At 39.2% G+C, this 25720-nt stretch overlaps 2 protein-coding genes across 5 annotated transcripts; one reads left to right on the forward strand and one right to left on the reverse strand.

Annotated features, from left to right (window-relative positions):
* The first annotated feature begins 1216 nt into the window (after window positions 1-1216).
* LOC310859069 (uncharacterized protein) lies at window positions 1217-10584 on the forward strand. Of its 2 annotated transcripts, XM_083765441.1 has the most exons (12): window positions 1217-1601; window positions 1693-1831; window positions 2716-3072; window positions 3256-3349; window positions 3513-3626; window positions 3758-3867; window positions 3950-4095; window positions 4565-6465; window positions 6562-6675; window positions 7250-7419; window positions 8018-8149; window positions 10469-10584. In XM_083765441.1, exons 1-12 carry the CDS (start codon window positions 1501-1503, stop codon window positions 10487-10489), a joined length of 3399 nt encoding a protein of 1132 aa, XP_083621567.1. In that variant the 5' UTR covers window positions 1217-1500; the 3' UTR covers window positions 10490-10584. The 2 variants fall into 2 exon arrangements, with proteins under 2 accessions (XP_083621567.1, XP_083621566.1); XM_083765440.1 differs by lacking the exon at window positions 10469-10584 and having other exon boundaries at window positions 8018-8468.
* Window positions 9804-24677, reverse strand: LOC310859068 (integrin alpha-X). 3 transcript variants are annotated; one of them, XM_083765439.1, is made up of 31 exons: window positions 24595-24677; window positions 23852-23984; window positions 22964-23052; window positions 22808-22875; window positions 21126-21240; window positions 20838-20977; window positions 20592-20734; window positions 20286-20445; window positions 19921-20059; window positions 19734-19807; window positions 18991-19108; window positions 18538-18680; window positions 18166-18312; window positions 17825-18022; window positions 17442-17572; window positions 17133-17293; window positions 16245-16408; window positions 15882-15998; window positions 15702-15772; window positions 15320-15464; window positions 14881-14979; window positions 14632-14711; window positions 14416-14496; window positions 14189-14264; window positions 11992-12099; window positions 11848-11904; window positions 11622-11747; window positions 11415-11528; window positions 11286-11321; window positions 10854-10964; window positions 9804-10664 (listed from the first exon to the last, which is right to left on the reverse strand). In XM_083765439.1, exons 1-31 carry the CDS (start codon window positions 24641-24643, stop codon window positions 10473-10475), a joined length of 3585 nt encoding a protein of 1194 aa, XP_083621565.1. In that variant the 5' UTR covers window positions 24644-24677; the 3' UTR covers window positions 9804-10472. The 3 variants fall into 3 exon arrangements, with proteins under 3 accessions (XP_083621565.1, XP_083621563.1, XP_083621564.1); XM_083765437.1 differs by having other exon boundaries at window positions 22808-22878; XM_083765438.1 differs by having other exon boundaries at window positions 22808-22878; window positions 23852-23981; window positions 24595-24670.
* Window positions 24678-25720: the final 1043 nt, after the last annotated feature.

The raw sequence follows: 25720 nt of genomic DNA on the forward strand, positions 1-25720 counted from the left end.
CTCTATCAAGATGTTACTTCTTAGGCCTATCTATTTCATACTGCCACATGATTAATGAGCTTTAGGTAGGCGTAGGCCTATAAAGGGATTTAATTTAATTTGAATCTAATGTCTCCTAAGAAGAGTAGGCTACTAACCCTTCCCTGTTTCCTCCATTATTCCAGTGTTCTTGTAAACATATAGGCCTATAATGCAAACAGTTATTACTGAGATACACACTGTACCCCTCCTCTGATCCTTGATCGCTGGCTGTAAAGCATTATGGACATTAGATAATAGCTGTGTCCTTCCAATGTGAACTCAACAAAATAAAGCTTGATCGAAACCAGGGTGCGTGTGATCAAATCCATTTGTATAGAGATTTTTGGACAAATGTAGCGTACTTGTTACAACATTGTTGCAACACTAACACTGTTATGCAGTAATTCCAACTTCATTATTATAGTAATTTCAGGACAATGGCTGCTCTGCTGAAAGGTTTGATTGATTGATTGAAATATTTATTAACAGTTCAGAATGACAGTACATTTCAAGCACAAACTCAATGCAAAGACTGCAACTGTGAGTGGACGACCCAATTAAGCATTACACTTGTTTACAAGAGGGTCCACCATGCATGTTCAATTCATCAAAACATTTAGAGACGTACAAATAGACACTTCTATATAGTCAAAGAACAGAACAGGAATTCATCATAAAGGAAGCAAAAAGGGAAAAGAAACATATAGCGAGGGGAAAAGGGGGGGGGGGGGCGGTGGGGGGATTCAGATTTTACGGGGGCCAGTTTCAAATTGCAGCCGTCCGTGGGTGCCCTTTGAGAGCGGTTTTGAAGGAGTCAAGGGATTCACATGTCTTAATGACTGTTGCTGAATGGTGATACAATTTCAATTCAATTCAATTCAAAGGGCTTTATTGGCATGAGAAAACATACGTTTACATTGCCAAAGCAGAAAGAACAGTACAACAATACAGCAATCAAAACAAAAACAAAAATTATGTACTTTGTCAGATTCTTCAATAGATCAACTTCTATGTACCAAGATCACTCGATGCAGGTATAGTGCAGGGCTGCAGGCATATACACAATGATTAGTCTTTACGGTGGTTGTGTTCCAATGACCAGTAGTGGGCGCTATTCGGCATTTCAATCCATTGTTGGACGTCTTTTAGGGGTGTTGACTGACCTGACGTACACGGAAGTAGGGGTAAACAACAAGCCATGCACGCTGTTACGTTACTGTAACATATTGGAGATATTCGATACCTCTTTCTCAAAATCACATTTTGTATTTTTCACTTTTTTGACCATTTATTGACCAAAACAAGCAAGCACCAATTTCGTGTGCGTTTCACGCGCGTGTACTTATGTCTGACACCTGAATACTTGCTATTGTATGTAATTAGTTATGCAAGTTATGTTTTGCCGACTTTAAGTTATCTTATATTTAATGCTGCGACCACTGCTATGGCTGCAGTAATAACGCGTCAAGAAAAACAATAATGGCATTCGCAAACCTTTTCAAGGGTCTGCCTACAACGGCTGCTACAGATGACACAGCGACAGCACCCCATGAATCACGCCACCGCGGCCACCCACAGAGGTAGGTAGATTTAGAAATTAGAATCAAGCCTATTTCAGTACTATGGTATTGTCATTATTTGCTTCATTTCATGTGTATGTCATTTCCATAGGAAACCGAGCAAGCATGTGCCTTATAATAGCCAAGAAAAGGATCATGACGGAAGCTTTGTCCATGTCCGACAACAACGGCATCGTGGTGGCAGGGAGCTGAACGCCTCCAATGAGAAGATAAGAGGACACCATAATGAGGTACACGTACACATACAGTACAACAGCAATTCAGTTCATTCAGACTACTGCACTACTACCTTAAAGGGTACTGTACTGTTAAAAAAAAAATATATATATACACACACACACACACACACACACACACACACTGTGTGTGTTATTATTAAGGTCTAGCCACAGGTACTAGCCTCATGTTTTCTTGTTGATTATTTTAACAAGATGTACAAATAATACTAACAATAATAATACATAGGAAAATGGTCCTAGGTAATAATACATTTGAGCAACACAACATTATATCATCAGATGTACCCTTCAACTTCTTTATGTTTATGCCATAATGCCCATAATGACTATAACGGCTATACAGGCTTTGTAGTGATTGTATAAATATAGTCGCGATTTGCAACACTAGATGTTTTAAATAATGGGATTAATCTAGAGTTGCAATACCATATTGTAACGTTGTTATTGTAACAAGGCAAGCAACAAGCCGCGGCTCCTTCAGAAAGGAGGGGGTAGTGTAACGACCCTGCAAAAGACCTGGCCGTAACTTGCTCCTCCAAGGGAGCTAGCTCTCTTGGCACGGCTTGTTGCTTGCCTTGTCTACTGAGTTGGAGATCGGGGTTCGACTCCAGCTCAAGGTGCTAAACGTTACAATATTCTTCAGGCATGCCTGAAGAAGGTCCGGAGGGACCGAAACGTTGCCTTAAAAGTAAAACTCAAAACCGAGTAGATACTCAGTGTGCGGGTGTATCTTTCTTCTTAGAAAATCACTTTTCCTTTTAACTGTTTTGGGTCTCAAAATGATTGCCATAATTTCCTATTTACTTCAGACATTTGACTTTCACTCATGGTCGCTGTGTGCATTCTGCTAAATGTCTTCTATTTCTGTTCTACAGAGGCAGGGTCACAAAACCAGGAAATCATTTAGCCATAAAGACAATCGTATGGGCAACTATAATAAGCAACCAAGCCTTGGTTTCACCCAACAGTTACAGAACTACATCCACAGCAGAGATACTGGTCTGAACAAGACCAATAGTGGACCAGAGGTAGATTTCAGAACAAAACATAACAAGCATGAGAACCCACAACAGCAGCAGGAACAGAGGAGCAGGACATGGATACATAAAGAGGAGTACAATCGGCATCGTCCAAACAATAGAGGGCGTCATTTCACCAGACATGGGCAGCAACAGACTTATTGTAACAGAAAGGACTTTTCTCGCATAGGCACCAATACAGGTGGCAAGAAGGTTGGTAACACCCACATAATATAATATATGTTAAAGTGTGTGTGTGTGTGTGCGCGTGCATGCGCGCACGCTAGAGTTGTTATAATTCCAATACTGCCTAAAATGCTGGTATCGATATCAGACTATGCCAGTCTCTGATATATAATTTACTGTAATAAATGATTTTGAATGCTTTACTTGTAGCACATGACTCAGGAGTTCAAGGACCAGAATGCTGTGGAGTGGGAGGGACAGTGGATCTGTAGCCATTTTCTTCGTGGAAGATGCCTGAAGGCAGGTTATGTTCAGTTGTAAATGGCTTTAGATTTGTCAATTCAAAGGTGCTACTAGTACAAAGCCAGCAGTGCTTTTTGTTTAATTTTTGTTTATTTAGCATTTACCTATGCTCATATTCACCAGTATCTTAACCAGTGTGTTTCTTCTTCATTGTTTACAGAAAGATGAATGTCAATTGCCGCATGTTCAGAATATGACCAACAACATGCTTAAAGAAGCATGCAAATTTTATATCCAAGGATGGTGCCAAAATGGAGAGAACTGCCCGTTCATGCACAATATCCTTTAAAAATATAAAATATCTATAAGTAATCCTGTGGTAAAGTTGGCCTACGTAAGTGAAGTGAAGAATGTTATATTATTAACTGATAAATGAAATTTGAAATAATTTCCTTAACCAATGAGCTACATTCCTTTCCCTGTAAGCATTTCCATGCCCGTGGAAAGTGTTTTAATGGAGCAGAATGCAGATTTTCCCATGAGCCCCTTACTGACCTCACACAAAGATTGCTGGATGGGGTGTGTATAAAATTATATATAATATATATATTATATGACAACTGTGCTGAAAGCAATTAAGTTAAGTGTCTATTCTCTGCAGGCATTACAAAGGGAATTGGATTATGCTGAAATTCAGAAGAAAACCCAACTAGATGAACCTGGTCAGTCAAAGACAGAGGAGCCACTTGCTGCAGAGAACATTGCTGTTGATAACCCAAAGCTTGAGATACGGCTGGATCCAATCAGGTACTGGCATATTCTGATAGTCTGCCAGGTTGAAGGCTGTAGATTTTTATTTTATTAAAAAAAAGATTGCTCCTGTCCATTCGTTTGTCTATGTGTCTGTCAGCAGCTAATCTCTGTCGCCGCTGGACTGATCAACATGAAACTTTGCATTTGGGTACAAATGTTGCCTCAAATTGGCATCTTGGTGGTGCTATAACAGGCCGCTTCACATTGTGGCCTATAATTCTTGTACTTTTGTACAGGCAAATATTTTTGATCACATCCCCAGCCTGTATTTGTGCTTGGGAAGAGGAGTGATAAGCTTATACTGAATGGTCAGCTGACGCATAAACCCTAGGGCTGGTACACCAACTGACCAATCAGTGCAAATATAGTATAGTGATTTATATGTATGTGATACAATGCTCTTTTGGGTTCATCATGTTCTACCTACCACAATAAGTTTTCTTTCCACCCTTTGATTTTCCAGGCCTAATTTCTACAACAGCAAATGCTCATCAGAGGCACATGACGAGAAGGTTACCTTGGGTCATGCTGGTGTGTCAGCTGATACAGAAAAGGATGGTGTTCCGCAGTATGACACAGATCCTGCCCTATCCAACAGTCTTGCCTCAAGCCACCCTAGTGATGATGAAATAGTACCTTATTCAGTTGAAGCAGTGCTTGGATCTCAAATCATCAAAAACGTCCCCAGTCTCCCTGGTGCCCCTGAATGCCAGCAATCCACTGTCCCTTCTTTTCCATCGACATCATCTATTAATTGTCCTTCAAACTCTGCAAACCAAAGTGCAGTTCCCTACTCTGTAAATGCTGTTCTTGAGTCCTATAAATCAGAAGAAACCTCTAAGTGTAGCCTTTCTTTTGGCTCAAGCAGTAGAACTTTATATATTCCTCTGTCTTCAAAAACGGCACCATCAACCAGAGAAATCCCTGACCCTCCAGGATACTCTGCAACCTGCAAGGAAAACGTATTTTACTCTGACAATTCTGGGAGTGAATCAAACCTACCCATACCCCTAGAAAGACGGGCCATGGGCCAGACAGCCAGCCATGGCCCCCTCAGACAGTTTTCAACTACAAAGCCCAACCTTCCCCATACCTCTGTCGGCTCTAAAGAGCTAGTTGGGAACATTTCAACGTTCCAAAAGCCTCCCATCACCAAAGAGGATAGCCATGTTCCTGTTGTTCAGAATTCTATGCCCAAAAACTTCATAAAAAGAATTGCACATCTAACAACGGATATTACGGAGCCTATAGAATCCCTACAAGCCAATAATTCTGCAGTTTGCTCTGATGGCTTGACAATTAAAGGTGTTCTCCCTCTTGCACCTGTAGTTGCACAGAGTAAGAATAAAACAGCTTTTCACAGCTTTTTCTTAAACCTAGCTAGTCAGAGCTCTGCGCCCAAATGTTCTGTGCAGCTAAAATCTCATCGTCCCTGTGCACCATCTGACCAAGGAGAACCAATGCAGTCACTGGATCCTTCTTTGATTGTTGCATACCGTAAAAGTGCACTTGTTGTTCCTGCTGCACATATCACATGTCAGAATTCTTCTACAAACCCTGTCACACAGAAATGTGTTTTGAAACAAAACAAAAAGACAAAATGTAAATTTTCAGACACATTGTGCCTGACAGACAACACACAATCACCTGACCAAGCTCAGGTCAAGTTTAATGACGCAGACTGCAAGATAACGATGACCCAAGATGTCAAATCTGCGGTTGATAGTATTAAGCCTATAACTAAACCCTTTCACAGCCTTTTTGCAAGGCCACTTGGTGAGATCTTACCTTCCGTACAGACAACACCAGATTCCCTGACGACGCTCTCTTTTCCTCAAGATTCTAGTCAGTCGTCTTATGCTGCTCCAAATTCTACAGACTGCAAGGAGAAAGTTACTCCTATGAGACCTGTGGTTGAATCTGGTGAGGCCACTGAAAGACCCTTCCTCAGCCTTTTTTTCAGCCTTCCATGTGAGCCTTCTGTGCCACTACCACCTGAGCAGACTAAACCACTCGAGCCAATTCATTGTACATCAATTTCAGGAGGCTGTAAGCAAAATGGATCTCATTTAGGTATAAAGAGACTGTTCGCAGATAGCACCAGCGATAGTGACACCGATATTCCAGCAGCACCACAGTCCTCTCAGTCCCCTCCTAGAAGTAAAAGTAAAAAAGTAAAATGCACAAGTGCAACTGAGTATAATCCGAATATAAATCAAACTCTAAAGCAGTCAGAGAGCCGAGCCTGTAGACTTTCATCAGAGACCCCCAATGAGAAGTCCACCATTCCAGTTTACACCACTGAATCCAGTTGCCCCAGAACCCTGACTGACCAGCATCCACCTAAAGCTTTATCACACATAGGTAAGAATCCGGATTTACACTGTTTTAAGAGACTAATACTATTATTTACACACTTCTGCTGCTATGTTATTTCTATATATATATTTTTAATTTCAGTATCACCAATGGCAGCTACTACGAATTCAGTTCTGAGTACCCTCTTCATCCACTTGAGTCCATACCACGAAGACATGGAACCACAGAGCTACATCCAGAACAATCTCTCTTTAGGTATAATTTGTGGCTAATGAGCATTCAGCATTCACCCCTAATCATTATGTATTTATTCATTTCTTTCAATTTCTATCCGACGATTTTGCAACCGATTCTTTTTCACCCAGCGTCAATTATCTAATGTAATCCTGTGCGGTACACTTCCTCTGCCAACCTGGGGATGCCTCATGCTCGCTTCTATGCATGTCCAAGCTGCTTCTTTTCACCTGACAGGGGAGAGTTTCCCCGGCCGGACGTAGCGAGTGGAAGGAACACATTATTCCGACCAGTTCTTTTCCCCTCCATCAGGTGGAGGTAGTTTAGAGACCAGGATTACTGCATGTTTTTTGTGAGGGTACCTACCCTAGGGGACACAGAACTCCACACAGAAAGGCCCTTTCGCCAACCCCGCCTTGGGTATCGGCACTGATGACGTGGCCTAATCATTATTGATTGATTTGAACACTTGAAAATCCCTTAGAATCTAATTCTAAGGGATACAGACCGGAAAGAAAGCCGGCAGGCTTGTTTCCGTTGTGGTCCTTTAGGGGAAAATTATGTTATTAATTATACGTTTTTGGTTGCCTTTCAGAATGTGAAAATGAGGACAGGTCCACCTTAATAGGACAACAGCAGGAAGGAGAAGTGGAGGAAAAGAAAGCAGATGAGCTGATGGAGAAGACGATGCAAGATGAGCCTGTGAGGTTTCCAGTAGAATCTTCACCATGCCTGTCAATGAGTGAACCTCCTCAGCAATGCCAGGTTGATATTGTAAACCTCACTTTACTAACCTGAGCTGGCCCTGTACTTGGTCTGATCTTGTTTCCATCTACACCAAATCTTTTCACCAGAAATAGCAGATCTACAAGCTCACTTTGCGAGACTTGCAATGCGTTGTGAGGTTGTAAATGTAGATCTGCTATTTTGTGAGATGTTCAAGTGGTAGATAAAGTAATCTTTTATCTTATGTCTTATTTTTCTACAATGGGGATTTCTTTTAGATGGTTTATAATTCTTAAATTGCATCTTTATAAATGTATAAACTGATGCAAAAAATATATTAAAATGTCTAATTGTTATGTTGACTGTTGAGCACTAATGTACAGCATGAATACATTTAATTGAAGCAATATACAATGTAATGGATCATGGATGGACCCAGAACTGTACAGTGACAGGTCTGTGGAGTTTTACACATAAGCTAAGTAACAGTCAGTTATTTAATGTGTGCAGCCTTGGATTGAAAATCTGATTGTAGTCTGATTTTTATTCAGTACTTTTCAACATGTGGTATTGAAAAAGTGTTATCTACGTACATTTGACACCCCTATTGCCTCTTCTCCTCTCCCTCAACAACCAGTCTTTAGTTCCACGGGCCCCGTCTACTGAGAAAACGATTCCAACAAAGCATGGTCCCTTTTTTCACTCCATTGCTCTACAGAGGACAACAACTGGGTCTGCTTCCAGGGCGGCATATCCTACTGAGAACCAGGTGAGCACCACTAGTACCCACAGCCTACCAATCCAGCCAGTAACACAACCTCACACCCAACTAGCAATGAAGCAAAGCTGTCAACAACGCAAGTCTGCAAATGGGAATGGAGACGATACACCATTCAGCACCATTAAAAACCTTTTTAAGACATTAGACCCTACTGCCTCTCCTTTTGGACAGTAACCCTGGAATAATATCAACGTTTTAAACATTTGAACAATATGCCACTGGTTAGATATTTGAAGTTAATTTGATTTTGCTTGCTTTATACCATTGCTTTACTGTCTTAGTATAGACATTTTGATCTTTTTTTCTTCCCTTTTTTGTGTCACAATTCAAGATAACCATGCCTTTACCCTACAGTACAATATATCATTAGCTATGAATCTATTATCAGAGTAGTTTGGTACATGTTTTGCCATCCTCTCCACCTCCAATCTACCAAGATAGATGTATGATGCAGTCTGTTAATGAGGCATAATAGTTGTCCACCAAAATTACTATTAATTTACAGCTTCCGAGTAGAAATGTAAGCTAACTGGGAAAGTGCTAATGGCATTGCTATAATATGGTGCTCATTTGGACGTCAAAGTATAGAATAGGGAGAAAGCACTGTTCATAAATACTGATTGCATTACTCTAGGCCAGGGGTGACCACACTTTCTTGACTTGAAAGCTACTTTCAAAATGACCAGCTCAACAAGATCTACCTACCAAAAAAGTTATTACCCATTGGCTGAAAATAGTTTAAAATGTATCTGTGTGCGTCCTGCGGGGGCTTTGGAATAGCGGCACTGGTGTTACATAGAATAGACGACAAACCCACTTGGAATGGGAAATTGGTGTTTAAGTGTGTGTGTGTGTGTGTATACCTTTGGGCACCCCTGCTATAGGCCTTTGGAATAAAATAGAGTGGAAAATTTATATTTAAACAGCATGAGTGAACTCTCATTGCAAGCTCTATATTCCCATTGCAATTATTGCTATAGAGTGTATGGTATGGTTTTTCCATCTCTTTAGGTCAGGATACCAATTTAGGAGAGAGAATGCATACAGAACACTTAGGGCCGATTCATACTCCTATTTTAGAGCCGAATAAAAGTCGGTTCGGCGCTGTAAAGCCTACAATTTGACGTCATTTGAGGTTCGGGGGGTGGGTACCGTCCTAAAGTCGGCTCTTCGGTGCTACTGAAAAATTCTGACGAGCCGAAATCATTTCGGTACTACAGCGCCGAAACAGCTGTAAAATAGGAGTATGAATCGGCCCTTAGATTTCAATCTTTGTGGGGTTCTCTATCATTGGATACATTTGTTATCCCAACCTGAACATTTATTTTGTGTTTACAAAAAACCTGTATAAATGGCAATAGCTGATTACTATTGGCATAGAACTTATTGTTTTATTTTTTTAGTGTAGTGTTTTCTTTTAACTAAGTTAACAAAAACACCCCCTTTAATGTCTCTTCCTATTATATGCACACATCCACATGTTTAATGCTAACCATAATGAAAATGCAAACGGTGAATAAAGCTTTTTTTGTACAGCAACCCAATATTAAAAAGAGAAACAGATTTATTCATGTATGTATCTTAACACTTATTGACATGCGTCAAACTGTTACTTTTCAGGATTCAAATAAAAAATGGCAAAAGTAGCAGATTGATGAGTTTAAAATGCATCACGTTTTGAGCTTGCAAGATCTGCTACTTTCGATACTTGTGTGATGCTGTAGTATAATTAAGTAGGGCATTAATTTACAAAAAAAGAAGAATATGGAGAGAGAGAAGTTTCTGCCCTACAGCAACATCCAGACAAAGTTCAAATTTAATTTGAAAATGACACAATGGCATGGTGCCAGACACATTGTTCAGTATTTGTACAGACACAACGTACAAAAAAAGTACAAGTTTTATTTTGACTAGTTAGTCATAGTACACACTGGGGTGAAGATGTCTACTGATAATCATAAATTAACACATTTAGGACTGCAGATTCTAAAAACGCCTTCTAACTCTTCTGAAAAACTTCAAATATTTATTCAAAAGCTATAAGAAAATATAATAAAAATTGTTATACTGTACATGGCAACAAGAACTCCAAAACACCCCATTCACCCGCATAGAATATGCAAAATCAACCGTCATCACGACCATGCAATGGGTGATGTCCCTATTGAGTGAAAGATTAGATCTTTCTAAAATAAATAAAACATTTAAATTGGATTTACTTATACAGGGTGATTATAAAGGATTCAGATCCCAGCATGATGGTCTTTTGCTGTGCTGTAACAGTAGCAATGCCTTATGTTTTACCAGATCACTACACTGCATTGCTAGTTGGGGTGCTGCCATTTCCCTTCTCACCATCAGCTAGAAGTGGGTTTGCTTCTGCAGGTCCATCAGTGTTTGGTTGGTCCTTTGAAGCAGTGGTCACAGGAGGCTGATCATAGTTGTTGGCATTATCTACCGCTTCTTGGAAATCCTCACGTGTTTTCCTCTTAAAGCAACCCATCTTAGGAGACGCACAAAGTCATTACGTTAAGAGTTTTTTTTTTTTACTGTCAAAAAATAACTTGTGTGTCTAGCCCTTACAAATGTGTGTGTGTGTGTGTGTGTGGTGGGGGGGGGACAGGGACAGGGACAGAGTTTTTAATGTACTATCATGTTTTAATTGAGACCCTTGGATGATGTGTGCAGTCACCTTAAACATCACCAGTGTGATGATCAGTAGAAGCAAGATGCCACCTCCAGCTCCTGCTCCAATGATCAGCTCTTTATTTGGGGGGACAATGAGCTCAATACGAACATCAGTCTGTTGGAGGGGGAATAGGTTGTCAATTTGTGAATATTAAACTCTGTAATATGTCTTATGTTACAGAATAAATTGCTCCAAAGGTCATGTGAGTGTAGATTGAATAGTAACCATTGCATTGCTCACTAGTTGAGCCCTATTGCAAAAAAATAAACAAAATTAGATGATCTACAAGCTCACAGAACGTGACGTCTTGATGCAAAGCGTCGTGAAATTGATTCGGTATGGAAATGTTTACCTTTATGACATGCCCAAACTAGGGATTCAAAGTTGAAAGTGGTTAAGTACTTTCTTCCAAACAAATTAATTTAAATGAATTACCTGTATTTGGGGAAATCTTATAGAATCGTCGTTAATCTGTAAGAAATACAAACCGGAGGAATTAGACATGATGACAAATTCGTAGTGTGGAGTGTGGTATTGCTTGGAGATCAAAATAAAATAACCCACCCCATGTTTACCGGAAGCCTGGACATAACGTTTGTTATCATAGGTCAATTCTATGAAGCTTTTAAACTGAACCACTTCTCCAGTTCCAGTAAAGTGTTTGGGTAAAGGAATACTCTGTGAAGTGAGAGCATATGAATGAGGTTTTGGTGCCAGCCAGTAAACGATCAATCTGGACTTGTGCTTCAAATAGTTATTTAAGATACAGACCTTTGTATATTGCTTGAGGTTTTTAAATTCTACTTCCATTGATAGATTAAAGCGAACTGAATTTGATTTGTCCAGAACAAAGTTTTCACACATTATGGATCTGCAAGATTTGTTTGAAGAGCAGTACTGCAACAGAGCAAAATTATTTCATGATTTATTTAAGTTATTTTGTATAGGTTATTCATGCTAGAATGTCTCCATATTAAATAAAACAGGTTTTACTTACACCAGATGTTTTTGTTTTGCTGGCGATGGGCTGGTGGTCTGTGCATTGAGTTTTATTCTTAAAAAGAAACAAGACTTAATAATTATAAATTGTAATACCGGTAGATCATGGCAGTACAGATATGTATAATGGCAAACATGTTACCTCTTGCACCGAGACATGATAGTTCTTCACTTCAAAGTCATGCTCCAGTTTAGTTGGTATATGGATGGTCACACTAACAGGCAAAGCCTTGAATCCCAAGTTCCTCACCTATGGGCAGCGTGACACATTGAACCTCTCAGTATCCACCTTTACCGTACACTGTGAAATGTCTACAGATTGGACTGTATGGGTACATTTAGGTCAAAGTTTTTACTGTGTTACATTTTCTTCAGGAAACTCGTCTCGTCTGCTCACGGTTGTTAAAGGAGTAGTTCACACAGTTTGTCGCATTACTAAGCCAATAATTTGATGACTGGGTCATTTCAAGATAAACATGTAAACAGAGCTGTGTTATATTAACACTTTGATTAATACTATCTTGTGAGACTATAAAAGATTGTGCATTTTCTTTTGAAAGTTGACAGCAGTATTTCAATGTTTTAAACATGTTATAAACATGTGGTGGTTTTCAAACTCTCCTTTGGTGATTGTAATCCGTGGGAAGTACATGTCTCTGATGTCTTGGTACAGTCGGCAGACGGTAGCTCAGTCTCTACCTCGTTTTGTGTGCAGTGGGTGCATATAGTCTGTCTTCTTGTGGGAGCCAGGTCTGTCTATGGGGGAATTTCTCAATCGTAAGACTGTGCTCGCTGAGTCTATAAGGTTTGTAATCCATTTTGGAATTATATTCCACTAGTAGTTTTGGACTGGAACCAGTTGGTGTAAAGCTCATTGAGCATGTTGATGAACTCATTATGCATGTTGTGCTCATAGGGTGTGATTCTTCCATGTGTGGGGCTGGGAGTGGTTGTTTTCAGAGCTTGGGCATAAGTTTATTGGGGTGTGGTTGGTGGTGCTTGCATGTGCGTGGATGGTGGTGGGTATGTGTAGTATGTGGTGGGCATGAGGGGGGGTGGGCCTGCCTGTGGTGTGCTGGCATGACCTCCGGGTGGGGCAGGGGGGGCCTTGGCTGTAGGGTGGTGTCCTCTGGATGCAGGCGGGGTCCTGGTTGTAGGGTGGTGTCCTCTGGATGCAGGCGGGGTCCTGTTTGTAGGGTGGTGTCCTCTGGATGCTGCTTGGTGTCTTCTGGGTGTAGAGTAGTTTATAGGCGAGTTGTTCATCGGCCAGTTGCTTCTGTAGGATATGTGCAGGGTGCGGTCGAATGCGGTGTCTTTCAGGCTCTTTGCAAAGGTTGATATTGCTGCTTTGCTGATGTGTACTTTGTCCCACAGGCTGCTGCCGTCCAGGTCTGGGTGTTTTGCAAAGTAGACTTTGTGCTTCGTGTCACAGATTCTGGAGATCTGTGCATTGGTGTTGATGTCATCATCTTTGATATCCCCTCTGGGTAGCATTGCAGATATGACTACTTTTGAGTTGGGAAAAGTCGAGCTGGCTGGTTCTATCACTTCTTTGATAGACTCAAAAAGTTTGTGTTCTCTTCTGTGCGGTTTCAGACTGTGTGTGCCTGTGTGAATTATTATGTGGCTGGGGAACCCCAGTTCATCTTCAGTCAGTAGCTCCATGGCACGTTTGTTGTCCTGGCACTTGATGTGTTGAACATGTGATTTGGGAAGAGTTTTTTCCAATCCACGTATTTCCCATTTGAGTCCTATTGAGGATAGCAATGTGTCTGTTTTGTGGCTGTCCCATGCTGGGGGGATCTGGCGCCGGGGTTGTTTGGAGTGGAGGTTCTAAACTTGATATACACAGACGGCTTTCAGGATTTGCTGTTTCTTGGTTCAAATCATGTTGTTCAGGCCCTCCTGATTTCTCTTCGGCATTTTCACCTCTTTTTGTGAGCTCATCAGTGAGCTGACTTTGCTTCAACTTTGACGAGTGTTCGTTTTCTTCCATTTTTTTCTGGAGGTTTTTTATCCGGTTATAGCGGATAAGTAGTTCTGTGTCCTTGCGTGCTTCCTCAAAGTCTGTGTCATCCTTAAGGGCTTCTAATTCTATTTCTATCTCAACTTTTTTCTTTTTCTCCAACTGGGTGAATTTTTCTTCCATTTCTCGGATCCCATTGTTCTTTGCTTCTATTATTCCACTCTGCCGGTCATCAAATTATCGGCTTAGGAATGCGACAAAAACAAAAACATTTGATAGAAAACTACTCATTTAATGAACGTTTAAACCTTAAAGCGCTGTTTCCTTGAAATGAGCCTACTTTTCAGTTTTCACCTTCTTTCTACTACTATACCTCATAGACATTCACTAGCCACTTAGGTGCGCTATGCTCTGGAGTAAAGTTGAGAAAGGTCATCGTTTCCTCATTCCTGTGTAAAAATAGATAAATTACTGTATAATAACTACTGACAGATTTTCTAAGAAATTGATCAAATTGAAAGGTTAAGGATGTGTAAAACCACAATATTGATACATATTTATCATAGAAATATGAGACCAATTCACTAATGTTATACTTACACTCTTACAGCCATTACGTTAATTTCATATTGTACAGGAATGGTTTTGGTCTTGGAGCCTCTAGTCGAGTTGTCATTATCACTTCAACAAAGAGAATGAAAAGGGATTTACAAACAATTCATTTTGATTCATTAATTGATTTTATTAATGCAGGGGATATAATTGACAGTACTGTACAGTATATGTCTGAATTATTTACTGTAACGAGGCTCCTACCTTTTTCCAGTAATGGTCATTGACATTGTGTCATCCCATGCATAGTCACCGAGGATGCGGAAAAGAGCCTTAAATGTTGTCTTGAAAGAAAAATCGGCAATGACATTAACACTAGATTAGATTTCATGAAAGTCTGCAGAGAAATGTCAAAGTGGTGATGTCACTTCAACCTAAAGTTACATTCATCATACTCCCTCACAAAGCAACAAGTTTCACTCTTAACATTTTAGTTATGAAGCAGCGACTTACTGCAGATCTACTGCGATAAACAGGAAGGCTGACACCACATGTGGTTCTGTTCATCACACCTTCAAGTTCCTTGCAGCTATGCAAAGTTGGCCTTGTTGACTGTTGAAACCAGTTGAAACACACCACAATAAGCCAAATAGATTCAAACATAGGAGATACTGTGCAGTACTGTCATGCTCAGTTGAAATTGCCTGTGCTTTTAGGGAAGTATTTAGACAACCAGCGAACAAGTCATAATTAAAAGCTACAGTATTATCTAAAATAATTTCCTTACAGGATGTTCATGCCTTCTGCCTTGAATTAAATCCTGCTAGTACATTCACCTCTTAGTACACCTAACCCTATACTCTCTCTCCAACTCGGTATTCTTGCTATCTCAGAAAAGAAAGCGACATCTGAATTGTGCTGAAATATCATATGAAGATATATCGTATATCACCGTCACAAGATCCATCTTGGAGAATGAGAGTCCTGGTGGGTAATGTAGGCTGAGGTAGGTGTTGTAGGAGTCATCACCTTGATTGGACAGTTCCACGGTCACATTCAATCTGTCCATATGTACTACTACCAGTGTTGTTGGGGTGCTAAAAAAAAAATATATATATATATATATATATAGTCAGTCTCTCTCAACAGGCTAGTAATCCATAATCACAATTTGAACACGATTGGTTCTCAACCTGTAAAGTGTGAATTTAAGACCTTTTTAATACCTCAAATGAAGTGCTTGTCACGGTGGGGGGGGGGTCTCTATTTCAAATATGATTATTTTGGGGGGTCACGGCCAGAAGATGTTGAGACAGTAGTTGTCATAAACATACCTGAAATTGAAGTCCACCTCAAGATCTGCTATACAAGTATCATTTTGCCTACAGTTCCTTTGAAAGGGTACCTATAAGACGAACATTTTCTTTTATTATCTGATGATTTTAAATTATTAATAAACATATCGGCATATAAATACAGTATGTAGGAATCACTGTCTTTGCTGCTGTACATACCGAAACATCGACCTTTCTTAGGCTGGCCACATTCAGGGTGGCAGTCTCTTTATGGCTTTCAGGTTGAGAAAAGTTTAATCTGATCTTGATGGGAGATAGCGTGTCTTCCACACATTTCTGCAAGGAGAAAAAACATGCTTAACATTCCCAATTAAAAAACAGGGAGGGTTAATGTGGCAATAGCCTAATGCTAGAGGTTCTGTGTACCGTCTGACATACGGTAGTTTAGAATGTAATAGGTTGATAACGTGAAATAACGCAAAATGTCACCCTGCATGTTCAGATTTGCCTGGGTGCTGATTTGACAGGCCTTATAAAACACCTCATCAGTGCATATAATGTAAAGCTATTGTATCACCATACTGGCATATAGACGGAGTGATTGAAGCAGGATTTTTCACTCTTCAACACCACATCAGAATGATTCCAGGATGCTTTGTCTGTTTCGTCGAAGAAACCTCTGGCTATGTGTCTCTCTGGATCCACACCCAGTGTGTAGGAGATGTTCAGTCCAGTTGGCACTGCCCCTAGAAAGGTACACAATTATACAATGTCTGAATTTGAGCCCTTACTGTCTGGTAGACAGTATTAACAGCTAGACACATTATATTGAAGTATTTGTGGTGTTCTATGGACATTTACGTCCAGTTATTTTTGTCTCCACCAGTCCGTCCGTGTGTGTGTGTGTGTGTGTGTGTGTGTGTCCGTCCGTGTGTGTCCGTCCGTGAGTGTGTGTATGTGTGTGTGTGTGTGTGTGTGTGTGCGCGTGTGCGTCTGTGTGTGTGTGTGTGTGTTCGTCCGTCTGTGTACAGCTAATCTCCGGGCACCGTTAACCCGGTCAATGCCACATTTTGCACACACACTCCCTGGATGCCAACGATGAACCTCTGCCTTTTGAAAAACATTTTTTTTTATATTACTCCTCCAGATTCTGGCCAAAGATCCTGAAAATCGTTACACACTATCTCTATAGTCATGTGTTCAAGACGGATCTGTCCGATATTTCATATTCCTAATTGGCTAACATTGGCTTTCAAAGTTTGTAGGATTTTAAACAAATAGCCTCAAATCATGAACGCAGTGTGCAATTTACTTGAAATCTTTCACGCACTTTCCTACTAGGCTGAGGAATATATCCCACCCTTTTCACATTGGCCTGTTATAGTGCCACCAACAGGTGATTTTTTTATATACATTATGATTATACCAAAACCTAAAAATGTCATTCCAATCATTGGACATGGTTCTTACCCGTTTTGCTCTGGGTTGATTCTGTCATATGAAAGCATGCTCGTACGGTACCCATATGTAGAGGATCTGCTTGTAGATGACCCACACAGGCTATATCCTCAATGCTTATCTCTTCTGGATCAAAGTGCAGATGCGCGGAGATGCTTAAGACTGGCTTGGATCTTGACGACATAATTGGCTGATTATTAAATGTTGTACATTTGCTATTGGGCTGTATTACACAAATCTCACAAAGATGACATTTTGTGGAAAGGGAGTGATTTTTCTCCCTCCCATACTGACTTATTATTTACACTTATTTATTAATACCTGAAGATGTTGACACTTCCACGTGATCCGACAACAATGTCAGTCAGTCCATCCTCATTAAGGTCCATTTTCCCATCAAGTGCCAGTCCAAAGAATTGCAGTTGAGGGTTCATTGTCTCTGCTGTGATTCTCTGGAAAAGAAGGCCATGGTGTTTTCACTGCTACTAATATTGTTGAATCAACCTTTCACCTGCCCTACTCCAAAGGAAGGTTATGATGCAACAGTGGTGAAGCAAAATTCTGTCTCATGATACATGATCTAGATTCTAGACTGACCCTGAGAACTTACATCAAGGGTGTCCTGCTGTTCTCTCTGGGAAAATAAACTACAAATTTCCACTCAGATTTACATGAACTTTGTGGATTTTACATGACCATCTCACCTGGCTGAAAGTGTTTTGTATTCCACTGTGTTTGTCACCTAGGTAAATATATACTGCCCCCTTGTTGTTATCTTCAAGTGGAGCACCAACAGCCACATCTCTGAGACTGTCTCCATTCAGATCTTTGACAGAGGAAATAGTCGTTCCAAATCTCCCCCGAGACGGCACAGACAATTTCAACCCATTCTCCAGTTGCAGCTGTGAAAAAATAGGTGATTACGATTAAATAATTTCATTTATTTATTTTAAACACTTTCAATCATCTTTTCAAAAATGTCTGAGAAGATCATGCTAATATTGCCATGCTGGATTTGTTGGTCTTAATTCATATCAAAGCCCACCTCTTGAGTCAGGGCGTACACGTAGATCTGACCTTCTCTCTTTTCCTGAGCTTGGTAAAACAATGGTGCACCCACCAGGACGAAATCAGTGTTGCCATCCGAGTCGATATCTGTTGTGCACAGCTCTGCACCAAAGTATGAACCAATCTGTTGGATACAGATAAGAATTGAAATATTCATATTGATACGGTTACCTATACCTATATAGTGTATACCAATGTATGTCTACATTGTGTACCTAAAACAAAATCAATGAAACACCTTTATGAAAGCAAATAAAAAAAGACGTAACTTTTACACATGAATTCCTTCACGTCTTTCATAAAGGGAAACATTCCTCCAATAACATATTTCCTCAAGACAGTTACCAACCTGTTCCCCATCTACTCTTCTTGCTACTGTCCAACTGTTGCCCGCTTTTTGGAAAAGCACAACTTGTCCTTTGTGTTCATATCGTGGTGCACCAGTGAAATAAAGAGGAACATTGTTCTTCTCACCAACAGCAACAGAGTATCCTGCATAATAATTATGGAATCATAGTCATTGTAAATTGCAGAGGTGGTAACAAAAAATACGACAGCTTAATGAAACAAAATGCAGTATGGTGATGTCTTCGGATTTCGGAATGCAAACATTGTGTTTCCACATATTAACAAGCTGTGCATGAAGCACTATGGCATTCTGTATAATGGTATAGATCAATACAGTATATTATTATGCACAAAATGTGTTTATGCATAGAACAAATCCCTGTAAGTTTAAGTAAACAGAAAATGGCTCAAATAGAGAAAAAGGTATTTGACTGATTTTGTATTTTTTTCATACCCATATAAGAGTCTTCTGTCATTTTGTCATCCTGGATTTTCTTTTCCTTCAAGCCGTCAATCTCATTGATGGAACCCTGCCAGGTATTTGTCCCCACTGAACCGAGAACTAAGATATCCTGTTAAAAGCACAGCGCAATGTTTGTGGTCTGTCAGTGTATTTGTTGTACCAGTGTGGTGAAAATGCAGTTGATATATTGATATCATATTGATATAATACTGAAATTAAGCAGCATCCTCTTAACACCCAAGCCATGTTTCTACTCATCCTACATTAATAATTATTAGAACAAGAGATGGCTTTACTAGATCTAATTGTAACAAGCTAAATCATAGATGTTGCACGTAACTGTATTTAATCATAAGAAGTGCAAGACAGTGATATCCTGGCCTGAGTGTGTCTTGAGATGCCAAGACCAAGTTAAGTTAACTTAAGAAAGAACAACACAACGAGCTAACAATTTCGTTAAGGTAGCCATATCAGATCCATTGGTAACTTGTAGCATAAAACATGTACAGGTAAACCTCTTTTTTTGTAAATGAGTATTTCCTCATATAAGGGTGTCATACAAAAGTAGTGAAAATAGCAGATCTACAAGCTCACAACGCATCGTGATCTGTTCACTATTTTAAAATGCTTTAAAAATAATCATAAAAAAGGAACAGTTTTGGACATACAAGGTTTCCACCCGACAGAAATGAGTATGTTAACTGTCTTCAGTTGGTTACAGTGCATTCACTCACCTTATGGTAGATGGCACTGAATCCACTCTGTGACATTGCATCTTTCATGTCTTCAGCCCATGTTGTTTTAGAGCCTAAATGAAATAGTACACTTGTCAATACTTCAGAAGTATTGTCGAATAAAAATATTGTGACGATTGTCGACCTCTATGGTGTTCAAAGAGATGGGGAAAAAATATTAAATTACCCTCAATATTATAGATCTTTTTTTCAAAGTCTTTCAGTATTCCTGTAAGTCCATTGTAGTCATCGATTTTGAATGTGTTCTTTTCTTTTGGTTCTGAGGCAATAGCCTGAAGTTTTTCCAGAGTAACAGCTAGGCTGACCTTTCAACAGAATACAACTTGGATGAAGTGTAATGATTGTTATCAAGGTAGAAGTTACACATCATCCATAGAGAAACTATTGAAATTGAAACTTTGATAATAATCATAGTCATTGATGACGGTGATCAAATAGATTGCAAGTAATTGTAATGACAGTGTTTAGCGTTTACTGCAGTCCAAAATTAAAAATGTAAAGTACTGTATGTTTAAACACCAACCAACTTACCGCGATGACAAATCGAGTTATGTTTTTGCTTTTATACTTGGCGATAATCTTGAGTCTCTCGTCCTGTCTTTCGTCCGTTGGATTGCCATCCGTGATTATTATCACAACTTTAGTTGCGTTAGGGGTGAAGCCTGAATTTTGGTTTTCGAATATGTTTTTTCTGAAACAAATGTACAAGTACAACACGACCTGTTCAGATTTTATAAATCAAATAAAATGCTCAAACTTGGACGCATTGATCATCAGAGGGAAAGTGTAGGTGGAGCTTTTGAACAAACAAATATGTAATAGTATTTCTTCACTCACAACACATAGTTTAGAGCGTTATATGTCTGGGTGATACTTTTCATTTGTTTTTCTTTTTTAAGATATTCAGAAGCGCTCCCATTTTGATATTCATTGAAGTTAAAAACTGTTGAAAATTTGGAGGAGAACTGAACTGCAGCAAACTAGAGAGAAATGAAACAGTAGCATACAATTAATATTACATAGATAAACAATATTGTATGTTCAACATCTGCAGCTTCGTGAATGTTATAGTACAATAATAACCTTGATAGATGATGCATTGTTTTCTTTAAGTTTTGTCATTATGCCCAGTATAAAATCCTTGTTTTTTTCAAAATCCAACTCGTTCATGCTCTTTGATCCATCGAATAAAAAAACAAGGTCCACTGGTTGCTTTGTACATGCTAGACAAAATATGGAAAGTAAGTTTAGTATGTTAATATGTTTAGCTTTAGCTATGACATAAATAAATGCACAACATCTGAACAAGTTCATTTCTAACAACATGACAAAAGGATTGGGAAAATCGTTAAAAATCATTCTTTTGTTTACCTTGGAAAGTGGGTGTGAGGTTCTTACTGTCCTGAAAGGGGCTGCTGAACTGGTAGCAGATACCATTGAGGTGGGAGTTCTTATGACATTCATGGGCTAGACTTGGGCTGCAGGCCTACATAAGAAGAAATATTTTAAAGCTAGGGTAAGTGTTTTAGAGTCTCCCTGTCTCTCCAGCTCTTTAATAAACTGAAAATGCATTCAGGTTGGGATACAAATTTTATCCAATCAGGAGAGAGAACTCATACAGGATACAGGATAAACAAGTGACATTGTTTGGAAGTGATGACGCACAGAAATGAGCAGACAAAATTGGAACTGGAACACTATAATTGAAGCTGATAAATGGGTACTCTATCATGATTGGTATAAAATGTGCAACCCGCACCTGAAAATGTATTTTCTGACAGACCCTGTTACTGAACAAACACTAGTCTAGAGCAATGAATATGAAAATTAAATCAGAATATAGGACTTTACCTTTACCCTTTTAACAAATACTTTTTGTTTAGACCCAAAAAATACTTACCCTACCTTTAATGTTTTAAAGGGAAGTAGGTTGTTGATCACAATGAATTTGTAAAACAGAGGCATAGTACACAGCAAATGCTGTTCATTTTTAGTGTGTTATATATACGCACATAGTTATGGGAAAATATTACTCAACTACAAGTGACATCTGCTCTGTCAAACTTGAGTTAAAGTAGCCATACGTACTGGTATTCAAAAGTTTGCCTACATGCTTGTTCAAAAGTGTAAAAAGTGCAAAAGTACAAACTAGAAAGTACATTTCCTTTTCTTTTTCAATGCATTGCTGAAACAAATCTGATTAAAAGAATCACACCTGTGTGAAATGAGGGTGGCACTCTTATCACCGTACATCATCATGACGTAAAATAGACACTATGGGCTCTATTTTCGTCCAATCTACAAGCTCACAACGTGTCGATGTAGATCGGATAGTTGAACTACCGGTATTCAAAAAAGATTTTCAAAATAGCAAAAAAAGGCAAAGTAGTTTAGGGATAAGGGGTTTAGCATGGACATGAATAGAGCCCTATGTCTATTTGCTCAGACACTATGACGTAAAGGATCCATTCATTGTCAATGGGAATTTAATGTTTGTGTAGGTCGGACAAAGTTTGCAAACATACATTAAAGCTGGATATAGCCCTCAAAAAACTGTTGCGTAGATCTACAATTTTCACTATATTTGAAACAGGCCTTAAGTGGTTAATTAATAATGAACTTTTTCCCTTCCTAGAAATTGTGTGGGGTCAAAAGTACAATATTTGTCTATGAAAGTCAGAAATTCTTAATAAATTGATATTAAAACATGTTGACTACTTAAGTACTTAAATGTTCTTTGTTACTGTCCACCACTATGTTTTGGAAAGCAGATCTATAGACCGATTCACAGAGGGTTTCCTGGGCCATTACTGAGGTGTACCATTGAGTGCAGCAGCACTGATTAGCTACACCTGGCCTACGGAGCACCTGCTCCATGGATTACACCTCAGTAATGGCCGCGCCCAGGGCACCCCTCTGTGAATCGGTCTATAGACAGGACGGAGACACATAGAGGAGTTGACGAAACGGAAACGGACTGTAGGCCTACATATTTTCTATTCCATGAAAACAATGCATGTGATTTGTATGTAACAGGTTATGGATTTTCTTACAGTAAACTTGGAGTGAGAGGCTGCTTCAGCGATAGACAATCCAAAGAGCTTTACTGAACCAGTTGTTTCTGCTGGGAAGGAAATAGATAATGGCAGTAGCATGATCAGAGTGACATTCATATGCTATGAGAATCCAATATGTAGACCTATATCTACCTTCTGGACTATAGCAGTGTGTTTCGCCATGAATCCAACTACAAACTGCTCCAGTTCCATTTTTCTTGAAGGGTGCTCCAACCATTACCCTGTAGATCAGGAAGACAAGTTTTAAATATTAAGCATGATTTATACTTAATCATTGTGATAGATTGTGTCACTCATTGGAATTTAACTCCATTGTTTACTCCACAGTAAATTGCCCAGATTAAGATGACTTTGTCAGCATTGTCTGTATTGTCAGCCATGACAAAAGTAACAAACCATTGTCTTTCTCTTTTTTGATTCGAACTTTATAATGCTTGCAATATGAATGTTGTGAGCTGGGAGTGAGTTACATTGAGAGGAGGCTGCAACTGAAAAGGCTGAAAAGTTCGTCCCAGAATATCAAATATAACAATAGTTTTGACCAAATTCCTTGATATCATATTGTGATTATATTGTGGTAATTGCTATTGAAGCAAAAAGTCAATGCAGAAAGTCAATACTCATGCCATATCAATTGAAAATCTCAACAATAATACCAGTTGACTTTATGTGGTAATACCACAGAAACTATCCTTCTGTATCCTTCCTTTTCCTCTATTTTCATTAGCCTACTTATTTTTATTTTATGGAATGCTTTTGAAAAACATTTGAGTTTGTTTTAAACTCATTTATTTTCTTTCTTTCTTTTTTTCATTCTTTTTTAATATTTTTGAAATAATTTAAATTAAAAGGCAGGTAACAAAAAATAAAGGGGTGTTTACTCGCAACCCTTTATAATTGGTCTGCAACCCACATACCATATGGCTCCCGACACAGGGGCCTTATGGGGTTTGCCTAGGAAGGGCCTCCTAATCACTAAGCACGGCCATGTGTGGTATTAAAATAGGATTTGATACTTACCCTGTGTTTTTGCCAGAGATATACTGAAGAACTTTGTATCCAAAGAAATCATTTCCCTCTTCAACATCGATGTTGGGGATTGGTTTTGGGTTAGCTGTATCAATGTTGAAAGCCAAGGAAACATAGATGACTGCTATTTTACAAAATAAGAGAGAAGGGTTGTGGGGGAGGGATAAATGAGCTGAGATATTTTATTAAATGTTAATTTCATCAATCATTATCATCCCATCCAATACTTTGCCATCACTTTAATCCATGCAGTTACAAATCATGCACATACAAATATCTAAACAAAAATGCAATAAGGAGCAGCGAGTATTGCAAAATATGTGGTTTTTACTTCCATTATTTAGGCTACTGTCTACTTCATGCTATGGTTTCCTCCACCAAACCACTCTTCAAACCAAACCTCAAGTGTCTTTGTGGCTATGATGAATCTCTTATGCACACAACCATTTTCAGGAAACTAAAAATTAGGATATTAACTCTAAACAGCTTTTCAATAGGCTCTCTTAAACACATAATTTCACAATTTTCATAATCTTTGTTTCAAAGATGGGCCAACATCAGAAACATTTCCTGAAGACATACTGTATAGGCCAATCCCCAGGCACACCCTAACCCTTTTTTCTGTAATACTGTACAATGCTAAATATTATATTTATTTTTTCATTTTCATTTTCATTTTAGATTATTGTGGATCCCAAAGTCAATCTTAAAATGGAATATATCTAGGAGCTTACCCAGAGCTACCACGAAGGTGAGCAAGGAAATGTGCCCCTGCCGAGCCATCACTGAGGAAAATAAACAATGTGTCAGTTTACAATCCACATTCTGAAGATGCACTGCCAATGCCGTGCTTCCTGTGCGCTTCTTATACGAGGGCGCAGTGTTTCCTCTACTTTTTTGCTTCCGGTTAGAACACGTAGTATCTGTAACAAACTATTCTCAATAGTGACAAAACATATGGTTCCTCTTTTACTTGTATATGACTAAAGACCAAGCTTCAGACCTCGCAAAACAAACTGATTCGACTACTTCTCGACCTGGGGCCCATTACCCACCTTTTTCTAAAACATGTTGCTAGCCTAGGATGGTTCAGCGTGGAATACAGGGTTAAACAATTATTATCAATTGGATTGGCTTTTAAAATAGTCATTGTGGGGCTTTGCCCCCAATACCTTCATATCTGTATACCTCACAAAAGTGAGCGACACCCACAGCACAATACTAGAGGGAGCGACAACAACGATCTGGTAACAACCACCTAAAGAACAAACATACATTTTCTTTCTACAGTACTGCCACCAAAGTGTGGAATACCCTGACACCATATCCCTAAAAAAGGTGTGGATCGCTGTCTTCCTTCAAAACAATCAGGAGGCCAAAGGGGGAGGTCAATCTCACATCTCGAGGTGATGGCATAAACTGCCTTCACCCTCCCCCCCTTACCCTCTTCTTCTACTCTGTACTGTTACTGTATAGTGTTTTATATTTGTTGATGATATTGTATTTCAGTGTTATTTTGATGTTGATGAATTGAATACATAGGACCTCAATGGAAACAAGTCCAATTCCTTTTTGCATTATCCGTTTAGCTTAGCCCAAGTGAAAGACTGTAGTCTACTTGTAATGTAACTTTCCTCTTCTACCCCAAACAGATTTGAACCCGGTGCTGGCCTTTTTACATTTGAGATACTAGAACTTAATTAATTAAATCTTGACCTTGAGGTTTACATTTGTGTCAGATCCTGTGTCTAGGTGAGATATGACCTTTGACATGACCTAAATGTCTCAGTAGAAGAGCAGGGGGACAAAATACAGCCACCCCACTTGAGTGGGGTGCGCAGTTGTGCACGCTTTTCCGAC

Source organism: Protomyctophum parallelum (assembly GCF_964188405.1).
Source record: "Protomyctophum parallelum genome assembly, chromosome: 5".
Taxonomy (NCBI): Eukaryota; Metazoa; Chordata; class Actinopteri; order Myctophiformes; family Myctophidae; genus Protomyctophum; species Protomyctophum parallelum.